This window comes from Spinacia oleracea, chromosome 3 (genome assembly GCF_020520425.1).
Source record: "Spinacia oleracea cultivar Varoflay chromosome 3, BTI_SOV_V1, whole genome shotgun sequence".
NCBI lineage: Eukaryota > Viridiplantae > Streptophyta > Magnoliopsida > Caryophyllales > Amaranthaceae > Spinacia > Spinacia oleracea.
In genome coordinates this window covers 25,200,787-25,213,567 of record NC_079489.1, presented here as the reverse complement: position 1 = coordinate 25,213,567, position 12,781 = coordinate 25,200,787, and the positions used below count along the sequence as shown (strand labels likewise).

General features: G+C 34.5%; 1 protein-coding gene across 1 annotated transcript; it reads right to left on the bottom strand.

Annotated features, from left to right (window-relative positions):
* Positions 1–1,926: 1,926 nt before the first annotated feature.
* Positions 1,927–4,982, bottom strand: LOC110800584 (glucose and ribitol dehydrogenase). Its single transcript, XM_022005896.2, has 4 exons — positions 4,769–4,982; positions 3,129–3,511; positions 2,669–3,027; positions 1,927–2,261 (listed from the first exon to the last, which is right to left on the bottom strand). The coding sequence occupies exons 1-4, from the start codon at positions 4,886–4,888 to the stop codon at positions 2,239–2,241; spliced, it is 885 nt and encodes a 294-aa protein (XP_021861588.2). The 5' UTR covers positions 4,889–4,982; the 3' UTR covers positions 1,927–2,238.
* Between the last annotated feature and the right edge of the window lie 7,799 nt (positions 4,983–12,781).

Here is a 12,781-nt window from a genome sequence, read left to right as displayed (position 1 = left end):
CAAGTAAGTTCTTTTAACTCGTGTTTGTGAGTCCAAAATGTTGGGTTATGTTTTTAGTTCACTTGGGGGTTAAATGGATTGACTTATCTTGAAAGACTTGGAATGCTTTGATGGATAGTTTTGACCTAAGACTGTGGTAAGAAAAATCAGAAAAACACACAAATGGGGAGGACCGAAAGAGGAAAGGGGCTGCTCGGATTTTTCAGGATAGGCTTCACGAAACTGACATTTTTTGGAGTTTCAACCATCGAATCGTGCTGATTTTTTGTCATCTAGTTGGGGACACATAGGTCCTCATTTTGAACAGTTGAATTGTTATTTTGAAACCTTGTTTGTCCGTGGTCGCAGTTCGACAGAACCTATGAAATTGGGTGATAATCTTCATCTTTTATCTCTTAATTGTTGATCTCTTATGTATGGAAGTGTTGGTGGATTGTGAACCTTTGTACGACTGATTTGGGTTATTTTGCCCTCAATTTTATCTTATCATAATAAGAGAAGGTGACAAGGGTGGACTCCTCACAATTCCCGTGATTTTATCTTCAAAACGAAAGGGATTTTCCACGTATAATTCGTGTATGTTGATTGCATTGTATCTTCCGTGTTTGATTATTAGTTGCTTTCCATTATTGGTTGATTGCTAGGTTGTTTGTTTGGTGGATTATTTGTGGTGTATTGGAGTTGTATTGTTTGGTTGATTGTCTTGGAGGTGATCCTTATGGGTTATTGACATACTACTAGGGTCCTATCAGCCCTACCGATAAAGAATACTCTGTAATAATTAGCTAGACATATTAAAAAATCAATCGAAATAAACATATATTCGACTCATAAGTGTAACTATATGTCTGTATACCTACCTATTTTGTTATTCAATTAGTTATGTTTTACTCTAGTTTAGTTAGTACTTTAAAAAAACAAATTTTGAACATAAAAATATTTTATAAAAAACAAAGTTGAATTTTTTTTAATAAATGGTTGAGGTCAGCACACACGCGTTTTAGAAAGCTGCCATCAAGACGGTCTTTCCTTAACGTTTAGTAAAGTTGTCCTATGCGAATGTTGCTAACTTAATTCGTGTAAAAAACATAATTTTTTTTAATAGGTAAGAAGAAGAGACCCTACTGAGCCAGCACATAACACAAGTTAACCAGCACAGCTACGCAGATATTCGTTTGAGCCACTCCTAAGAAAATTTGCAGCTGATGGGGCTCGACCTCGACCATGTGACCTTCAAGTCACAAGGTGAGTATCCCACCAACTCCACCAACTTATGTTGGTTTTGTAAAAAAACATAATGAAAATTTATGTTTGGTAACTGACTTTTTAGCTAACTGAAAAGCCATCTTTTCCGCCAAAAATGAAAAGCTAGTGTTACTAGCTTTTTGGAGTTGGCTTTTGGCTTCTCTTATCTAAATTATTTTTTTATCCTTGTTTTTACTAATTAATTAACAAATAATAGTTAATAGTTAATTGTTAACAGTTAATAGTTAACAGTTAACGGTTAACGGTTAAGAGTTAATAATTAATAATTAACAATTAACAATTAACAATTAACAATTAACAATTAACAATTAACAATTAATAATTGATAATTAAGTTCTAATTAATATTACTCCATACAATAATTTATTTTTGATTTATATTTGATTTATTTGTTATTACGTTTTGCTCCGTACATAATACAGTGCATTTATTAAAAATGAACAAAAACCAATTAAATGGCCTTAAATGTCATTTTACATAGCTACAACCAACAACTGTTTTTACCAAACATATTTATAAACAATCATCAGTTAAACAGTCAACAAAAGAAGCCAATTTAAACAGCCAGTCAAACCAATCAAGTAAAATAGCCGACAACCACAGCCAACAACCAATTGCCAAACAGGGCCAATAAAACAAAAGTAAATTAAAAGTCTCATATGAAAGAAATATCCCAACTTTATTTATATATTAAGGTACTCCAAAGAGTACGGTACACAAATATTATTGCATACGGTACAAGGATATGATAACAGCATAAAACATAAAAAACGAAATGGCCATCTTAATTCTAGTTCGACCAGCCAACAAGCAAGCATCTTGAACCGGAAGCATGACCTTATTCGAAACGAAAAGCATCTTTTATTAATTAATTGAACCATGTTTTGCATAGAATGTTATTATTTGTTTGAACTTAGGCGTTGCCTCTCATGTTCTTTATTGGATTATATCTTGACAAACGACACACTTGGATTATGCATTGACGACCAACCCACCTGAAACACAACCTAGTTAGTATATTCTTATATGTATAAAAATTACTACATCCGTTTCAAATGATTTTACGGTTATTATTTACATAAATATTAAGAAAAAATAGAAAAAGTGGGTATATATAAAGGTAAGTAGGTGTAAGAATATTTTTTTAATAAAGTAAGAGAAATTAAATGAAAAGTTGTAAATGTTGTGGGTTAAGAGGGGTAAGATAGTAATTTTTATGTCAAAAAATATAATAAAACACAATGTAAAATCATTATGAAACAGAGTAAAACAAAAAGCGTAAACGAGATAGTAGTTATTTTTATTGGTGCAATAACGTGCTAGTTAATCTTTAGGTTGAAAGATTTACATTATGTAAACGAGAACGAATGGGTAGAAACAAGAACTAACACAAGTAGCATACCATTAGGATGGAGAACTTGACCGGTGAAATAAGATGAACACTCGTTGCTCGCGAGGAAAACATAAGATGGTGCGACTTCAAAAGGCTCTGCAGCTCTATCCATAGGCGCATATGAACCTAAGCTCACAATTCTTTCCACAGGCAGTGAAGCAACATGTAGGGGAGTCCAAATCGGGCCGGGTGCAACACCATTAACCCTAATTCCTCGGTTAATAAGTTGGACACCGAGGCTTCTGGTGAAGGTAACAAGGGCTCCTTTGGTGCAACTATAGTCAACTAGTTTTTCTTCACCTCGGTATGCCACAACAGATACTGTGTTAATGATGCTTCCACCTTCTTTCATGTACTTAAGTGAATGTCTGCACCATTATGGAACATATATATATATATATATGCATCAAGATTTTTACAGAAAGTATTTAAGTTCAGTAAAGGTCAAGTGAAAATATAATGCACTCACTTTGCCAAAAAGAATGGGGCAAAAAAGTTGATTTCAAAAGATAATCTTATTTGCTTCTCAGATATATCTTCAATATTGTTTGTGAAATATTGAGTTCCTGCGTTATTAACTAAGACATCGATGCGTTTGAATTTCTTCACAACCTTCTCCACCAAATCCTTGCATTCATCTTCACCTCGGCTGAAATCGACAGGAATGGCAATCGGTTCGCCTGCTTCATTTTCATTGGCTGCCTTTCTTATCAATTCCAAAGCATCTTCTGCATCTTTATCCTCTGGGCCTTTAACATAAGTGAAGGCAACAGTTGCACCCTCCAGCGCAAAATAGTAACACACTGCTCTTCCTATCCCCGAATCTCCTCCAGTTACTAATGCCACCTTTCCCTGCAACAATAACGTATGTACTGTCTTAGGTATAATATTGTAAAATACAATAAAATATATATTTTTTATCTAAAACTTTAATATAAATTTATCAAACACTACTTGCTACTTTTGGAACGCTACTCATTTTAACGTTTGACAGAAGTTATCCAACACCGCTAACCGCCACTAAACCACTACCTTGTCAAACACTTACGTACGAATTTTACAAGTAGCGTCTTAAATAGGTTAAAACGCTACCTGCTACCTCAAACGCTACTGCCGAACAAGCTGTAGGTCAAAAAACTACCCGCTACCTCAAACGCTAATGCGAACACGTTCATAGTTTAGAAATGTGAGTTAAAAATAAAAAGGAGGGAGTATCTAAGAGTTTGTTCGGTATCGTTTTTTTTTTCTTTTCATTTTTCTGTATTTTTATAAAACTAAAAACTAAAATATGAAACCCATAAAAAACAATTTACTATATTTTGTTGTCATTGTTTAAAACCAACCGGATTACTATATAGGTATGACTATTTTTACTCCGGAAATAAATCTAATCACACGACTTTCAAAACAAAAAACTCAAAATTACTGATAGTAATATCGAACCACCGATACCACTCTTGTGGTGTACTATATACATCCGTTTCAAAATGTCTTTACATTTTCCGTTTTAGTCGGTTTTCATAATGTTCTTTACACTTTGTTTAATTCTTTGGACATGTAAATTTACTACCTTACTATTCTTACCCATAATATTTACAATTTTTCACTCACTTTCTTTTACTTTATTAATTTTTTTTCTTACACTCACCCACATCTTTACACATTTATATTATTTTATCCATATTTTATTATATTCAACCAACTTTTCTACTTTTGTCTTAATATTTGTGCAAATAGTAACGAGATCTTTATAAAAAAGAAGTTACTCCCTCCTTATTTTAAAAAGAGATACACTTTGACCGGCATATAGTTTTAGGAGAGTGAATTGAATTTATTAAAATAAGATGAAAGTGAGATAGTGAGTGAATTATTTATTATAGTAAAAAGATGATGTGAGTAAATGTGGGGACCACAAAAAAAAGAGAAATATTTATATACTCCGTAATTGAGAAACATGTCAAAAAAGGAAAGTATAGCTCTTTATAAAATACGGACGTTTAAAGAAAGTGTATCTATTTTTAAAATACAGAGGGAGTAGTACGTAAATAGGAACAAGATATAAATTTTGATAAAAGAAACCGAAGAAATAAAAGAGAAAGCATGTCTTACGTGAAGCTTTTTGGAAGGTTTGTATTGAGGATTGACGGACTTAGGGAGTGGATTCATCAAAAACTGTTTGCCAGGTTTTTCCTGAGTTTGGGGTGGGAATTTCTGGCCCTTGCTAGTCATTGTCTTTCTTTGATATTTTAATGGAAAGCTCAATACGTTTTCTTATTTCAAAAAGATGGTAAGAAGCTAAGCGTTGTAGTTTGATATATACACCAACCAAGAACCAAACTATATATAGATAACAATTATCACGTGTTTTTTCGGATTTTTAAGTTTCTTTTGGGCCACCGGGCAAAATTAAAAGACCATTTAATTCTATGCTTGAATGCTTCACATTTTCCATTAGACTTCTTGACACGACATTCGCTAGTACGTCCACAATGATACAAGGGCATGATAACATATTTACTTATTTAGGTTTAATTTGGGATCACATTTGCCTTCCAATAACAGAGTAAAAGAACACCCAAACATATTCTTGAATTCAAGATGATTTGTTTCAACCTTTAATATAAGAAGATGCGTCAAGTGTGGTTGTTAGTTTTTAGAATTCATAGACATTAAAAACTATTGCATCAGTTTCAAAATGATATTTACACTTTTTGTTTTAATCTGTTTCATAATATTGTTTATATTGTAGCGGTATTTACCATATGCACAATGGCAAGTCCAACTTGTTGCCACATATTCCTCATTCTTCAACCAAACCAATATAACTAAATTACATTTTAAAGTCCCTCGCCATATGTGATTATGTTAATCCGCCAATTAAAGAAAGGCCATAATTAATTAGAACAATGCGAACTATACAAGCAATTGAGTTGTGTAAATTTGTACTACTTGTAAGTCAATGGTTGCATCAATACGATTCAATATCTTTCACGGAATGTATTAATGCCTGCAATTTATTATGCTTAAATTAATACGGAGTACCGATTTTGGCTCCTATCTATATCTAGTAGTTTTTGAACTCGTAGCACGCACCTGTCCAACTTTATGACTATTTTTAGAGGTGGCAAATGTGTAGCATCCGGTCTATATACTCCCTCCGTCCCGGAATACTCGACCTAGTTGACCGGCATAGAGTTTAAGAGACTTGAATTGACTTATTTAATTTAATAGGTAGTAGTTGATAGTAGAGTATTATTTTAATGTAGTTAGTGAGAAATGTGTAAAGGGGTGGGGTTGGGGGAGAGTAGGGGTTGAATTTTTAATTATTTTTTGTATGGAGTAGGGAGTAGGTGGGTTAATAGGGGTGAAGTGATAATATTGTTAGAATATTTCCATTTTTAGAAACAGGTCAAGTATTAAGGGACGACCCGATAAGGAAAACAGGTCAAGTATTCCGAGACAGATGGAATATATGGTTGTTAAATTTCCAATCTGAATCATATAATCTTATAATTCTACCATCCAAAAATATGTCACTGGTCTGGATTTTAGGTATATACGGTAGTAGTTTACAATTTGGATGCAGTTTGAAAATGTAAGGATCTAAATATGATCCTACTATATGCGATCATACCAACTATTAATCCAATCCAACATACAATGATATTTTAAGAAATATAATAAATCATGTTTTCAATTTAATTTTACTAAAAGCTCATGCTACGCATTAAGTATCACATTTATCCAGTGAAATGTGCAATTAATTTAGGGAAATTCTCATTGGTAGCCCTTTATTTATGAGTATTACCAATGGTAAACAGAAAAATAAAAAAATTCATGTTATGACCTTCTGCAATTCCACTTGCATGGACCCGGTCCACCATAAGATTACCATGGACCAGGGTAATTAGGTAATTTTAACAGTGAGTAAATTATAGAAACTGTAGGTTCTGTAAGGTAACTATATCTCTAGAATAATAACTATGAACATAATAATGATAAGAATAACTATTCTATTCAAAGAGTAACTATATCATATAGAAAAGTAATTTTAACTGTAAAACAATTACTACTATATATTCATTCTTGCAGACAAAAAGAGTAAATTATAGAAACTATAGGTTCTGTAAAGTAACTATATTTTCAGAATAGTAACTATGAAAAAAATAATAATAATATAGTAATTTCGATGAGAACAATTATTCTATCCAAAGATTAACTATATTATATAGAAAAATAACTTTAGCTGTAAAACAATTACTATATTATAAAAATAAACAATATGATATAGATGGTTTAGAGGTCATATAGTAATTTTTTCAATAATTACTGAAATATAAAAGAGTAACTATATCAAAAGTAACAGTAATTATAACTCTTGAACAATGATAAAGAAAACATTAACTATTTGGTTAGTTGTTTTAGCTACGACATTCTAATTCTTTGCATCTATTAAATAAACCATGTTAAACTCAAATGTTTTTTGAACTAAAAAATAATAATCGACACGTCCACGGGTACTCATGTGATACACGGGTACGTATCCGAGTGTCCGAATTTACTATTTCGTGTAAAGTTTTATGATTTTGGTCAAAATGAAGTGTTCGGTGTTCATACCCATATTCGAGTGTCAAAGATATGATACGAGTACGTAAGGTAATGAAGAGTCCATGTAACACAATCCATGGTTTTTCTTAATATGTTCCTTTCAGTCTCCGATGCACGAGTTCTAGCGACTGATAAATAGTTATATTTTAATTTGGGGTTAAAAGCGTTAAAGGAGGAAACGAATTCGATATGTGGCGCGAGAAGACAACCTTGATTTATTGCATCCCTAGCTGATTATGGGTGGACCATCATTCCATCCGTATGAAATATTTAGGGGGAAACTTATTTTCATTTGGGTGGGGAAATATTTAATGTTTAATTAACCATAGTCACTCCAATTAACCACAGCAAATCCAATTTAACGCAAATGTTCCTTAAAATGGCTCATTAAGGCCATGGCATAAGAAAATCAAGAGTAGAAGGCCATTACGTGAATTTCTCTTTTTTTCTGTTTACCATTGGTAATACTCATAAACAGAGGGTTACCAATGAGAATTTCCCATTAATTTATTGTACGTCGGTGTGACTTCTACCCAGTTTTTGATAACTTTTAACATGTTTTGAATACTTTTAATAGGATGAAGTAATTTTTGATGGATAAACTTTTTAAAGAGTTAGTTGGTTATTGTAGAACCTAATTTGTGTCTTTTTTTTTTTGCTAAGCAAGTGAGAATAATATTAAAGCTCAAAACAAATACAACCTAAGCTAACTCCAAGAGAAACAAAAACAACTAGGTTGGACCATTTCAATAAGAAGTTAGCAATCAACAAACAACCAACTAGGCTTATACAAAGCTTACAAACTCACAAACCAAATGCCATCTTTCCTGTGTACATACTTAGGCAGGACTGCCTGTATCCTACTCCTCACAGTTTGTTTCAGAATACCTATAGTAATCTACATTAGGTATGGAATGCTCCCAAAAACTGGTATTCCTACACTTCCAAATAAAATACACTATTGCCACAATTGCTGAATAAAACACCTGTTTCCTAAATTTTGTACTGCTGCCATGTTGAATGCTCCTACACAAGTGATGCATATTAATAGCAGTAGCTTTGATCCCCAGCTAGCCATGCCTTCATTTCTGTAAGGCATTGCCTCCTGGAAGAGAAATCAAAGAAGAGGTGTTGATGATCCTCATCTCCTTGCCCACAAATTAAACAACTAGCTTGCAGAGTTACTGATGCCAATTCTAGCCAGTTTGGCTGTAGTTGGCAGCCTGGACTGAACTGCAAGCCAAGAGATAAACATATGTTTTGGAGTGTTAAGCCTGTTCCACACTAATTTATCCCAATGCACCATGGTCTGTTTCCAGCTAGCTTTTAATAGATCTGCTTCACATAATATTTAGACATTGCCCCCAATTCTGCCTCAGTATAAACCAATTTCACCTTCTCCTTTGTACTACAAACCTGTTTCCAATACCAACTAACAGAAGTACCACTACTAGAAAAACGACATTTAACGACGAACAATTTCGTCGTTAAAAGTCTTAATTTTCGTCGTTAAAACCTTTAACGACGGCCATGATGTTCGTTGTAACAGGTTCCGTCGTTATTGGCTTTAACGACGATGTTCGTCGATAATTATTAATGTTTCTTAACGACGAATTACCGTTTTTTCGTTAAGTATTAATGACGGATTACCGGTTCGTCGTTAACAATTAACGACGGATTATTGTTTCGTCGTTAACTTTTAACGATGAAATCATAATTCGTCGTTAATAATTAACGACAAAGCTAAAACTTCATCGTTAAAAGTTAACGACAAATAATAATCCGTCGTTAATACTTAACAACGACACTGTATTTCGTCGTTAAATGCTTATTCACTATGATCAATTAAGCAATAACGACCAACATATCCCTTGTAAAATGTCCTTTCCAACGGGCCAAAAATTTGAATTTTGGCAATAACGACCAACTATTCTGTCGTTAATATTGCAATCATAATAATATTATTTGCGCTTTTCAAAGCACCTACATTTTCCCTGTCCAACAATATAGATAACTATAAATCAATCAAAAAAATTAAAATTTCATTACTCAAAATATTTTTGACAATAGAATTTCAAGTTATATGCTAAATAAAAAATCACATCCCTTGTCTTTAAATTCTAATAAAGATAAGTAATTCTTGTTCAATCTAAAAGAACAAATTAAAAATCTAACTAGTTGAAGTATTCTGTCTTGGAGTGCCATCTTTTGAAAAGCGTTGTAAGAACACTTCTTTAAATGCATTAAGCTCTTCTTCAACTGAACTCATGCGACTCTTAAGTGCATTGTTTTCTTCCTGTACCGTATCCACGCGATTGGTAAGAACATGATTTTGTTTGTTTGCCTCATTCAACTTAGATTGAAGTTCCGCCCTACGAGGTTGTGGTCCTGATAATTCTTTAAGTGTTATTCCTCCTCCAAAACCCAAAACCCGATCACGATACTTCGACTTAAACACCTTTTGTGCTACCTATATTAAGAAGCAAAAAAGTTAAATATCATGGCATGGGAAAGTAAAAATAAAAGCAAAAAGCATATAAATGAAGAAAAAGTACCTGTACATGGGAAAGTGTTGGTTCTTCTTCCATTATTTTCTGAATTTCCTCCTACAACATATGTAACCATCTCAATTAGTATCATACACGGGTGGCTCTAATTAAAGGCCAATTGTCAAAGTTCTAATCTACTAGTTAAATTTCAAGATCCAACAATATTCTTTTAATTTAGTTCATTACTTTTGATGAGTCTGAGTGACAAAATTTTAGGGTCATTATTTTCCAACCTGTTCTTATAAGTTGTCTCGTTGTATAACAAAACAAAACTTTACCGGGCTACACCACTGAATATATGATTTCGATCCGTCTAAATTTCTCGCTAAGTTTGTGCTTTGACATTTGTGGAATAAACTCAGTGTCGTTCTCCTAAATCTTTTGTTTTTTATTCATCTCTGCAGTTTTGCTCTTGGGGTCCGTGAAAGTCACAGGTCATTATCATTTGTAACAACGACAAAGTGCTGTGGTCTTCATGGCATCAATTCGATCTTGGGAGATGGGATATCCAACATCAACAACAATGGGACACCTAAACCTGCAACAGCTCTCCTGGAGCGATTGTTTGCACAGACACAGAAGTTGGAAGAACACTTGAATGGGAATTCTCATTTTTTTCAAGATGTTGGTCTAGACTTAACCTTGAAAATCTCGAGTCTGGTATTGAGGCTGCTCTAACAGCCTTGAGGAAGAAGGAGGAGGATCTACAAGAAGTAGAAAGAATGGTGATGTTGGAACATGCTGAATTGAATCAAGCAAAGGAGGAATTAGAGCGTCGAGAGAAGGAAATTGCAGCAGCTTCTTCCAAGTAGGAGAAATTGGAGGAGTTAAGTCAGGCTAATTTGAAGTTGATTTCACAGGCAAGACATGTAGAAGATATGAAATTGCTATTGAAGGAAAGAGAACAGGAGATTGCTGCATCACTGTCCGTATTGCCGTTGAAACAAGATGAAATGGATTTTGTGAATTGACACGAAAGAATGAAGAAGCTTCCAAGAATGCAATGCAGCTTATATCCAAAGCTGTAAGGGAATACAGTTAAACATAATAACATGTGCGGAAACAATCCCTAAAGCCAGGAAAAATGTATAAAGCACATATTAAGCAAACTTACGTTTGAAGCGTGTTTTCCACAAATTTGTCAACGAACACGAACTTAGAACTCCACTTGTCGTTCCTCTACTTGGTTCACCGACATGCTCAGATCCGTCTTGACAACCGTAGCTTAGACAATCATTCAAGAGCTTGTGCTTTTGGGAATAACAATTCTAATGGAGGCACAGAGAGTTTAGGGTTTCTCTTGCCTTAGGTTAGAATCTGATTTTTGCATTAGGTTAGGGAAAACATGTGTCTGGAATAATATTATAACACTTAGGTTATAATACTAACCGGCCAAGGCACAAAGGCCATGCGCCAGCCAGCTTCATCCGCGCAAGCCCATACGCGCACAGCCACATAGGCGCTGGGCCTTGGGCCGCGCTGTGTGTGCTGCTGCTGCTGCTGTTCCTCATGTGCGCGCGCGCGCCCAGCCAAGGCATGGGCCTTTCGCGCTGGCTCGCTGCTACGCCCAGTGGGCCTTGCACGCTTGCGCGCCTTAGCTCGTTGGGCTGGCAGCGTTGCCTCCTCGTATCCGCGATTAATATATTTCCGATATATTATTTATCGTTTCGTATACGACGAATCACCGTCGTACGATACGATTTATTCGTTTTTCCTGGCTTACGAATATTCGCGATACGATATACGATTCCGATGCAAGGTCGTATCGTATAATACGTTTTCCAACTAATTCCCGAAAAGCTATTAAATGAATTTCCGATTCATTTAATCCGGTGATCTGTTACATGCCATTGGTGTGACCTTGTAGGTTCAGTCAAGAGTAAGCTGTGAGCTTAATATTCATTAGAACTCACTGATCGGAAGCATTGCTCCAGCTAGCTGTTCCGATCACTTGATCTCACTGAATTAATTGTTCGCAATTAATCTGAACCTTTGGTATTAGACTTAATGCACCTTGGGTGAAGGACATATTTCGTTCAATCTCCCACTTGTCATTCAGACAAGTGTGCATCCACATTCCTTTGTCACTTAGTGTTACTTACTGAACATAAGGTAAGATCCAAGCCATCCTTATTAGGTCCAGAAGTGTTTCTCGGATTACAGAGCTCAACTGTTAAACTTTTGCAGAAGGTTAAGCCTTAACCATTCTGAGCACGGCCATGCATTTTACAGTATCTAACTCTCCGAGAGGCCTTGTTACACAACAACACCATATCCTATCAAAGATAGGAGGACAATCCATTCTTGCAATCTATGAACACTCACTTTGATTCATAGTACGCCCAATTACTGCTTTTATAGCCTCGTTTTACGGTGCGACGTTTAGCTAGTATCAAAGCGAACTAATTCTCAAACGAGCAGACATAATCGCTCATGTTCTGAGGAACGGTTTCTAATCACCATTTATGAGAACTACCTATGACATGACTTTAATCTCTTAAAGTGTTCTCATGGTCAATCCGATACAAGATCCAATAAGTATCTATGCAAAAGATTCTGACATCCAGTCACTCTAGTTCAAGAAACAGAACTAAGTAATCTACTTGCAATCTAATATTCATTAGTCATTGGTCGTCCACCTTTCAATGACCTGGATAAGGGATCCTTTGTGACTTCAATATTCAAGTTCACTTATGGGTGTTTCTTTGTCGAAGAATCCATCTTGACATCCCATTTGAATGATTTGAATCACATGGACTTATCATTTAATACTAAACCAAGATTAAATGAACTATGAAATATAATTTCATAAATGATAAATGTTTAAACCAAATGTTTACCAATTTGTGGGCTTCTAACCCAAAATCAAGCATTTAATGTTTTACAGATATAGGCCTTTCACCCAATACTTAAAACATTCATGGAACTCAAACTTGATTCCATATCTGCATGTGAATGTTGTGTA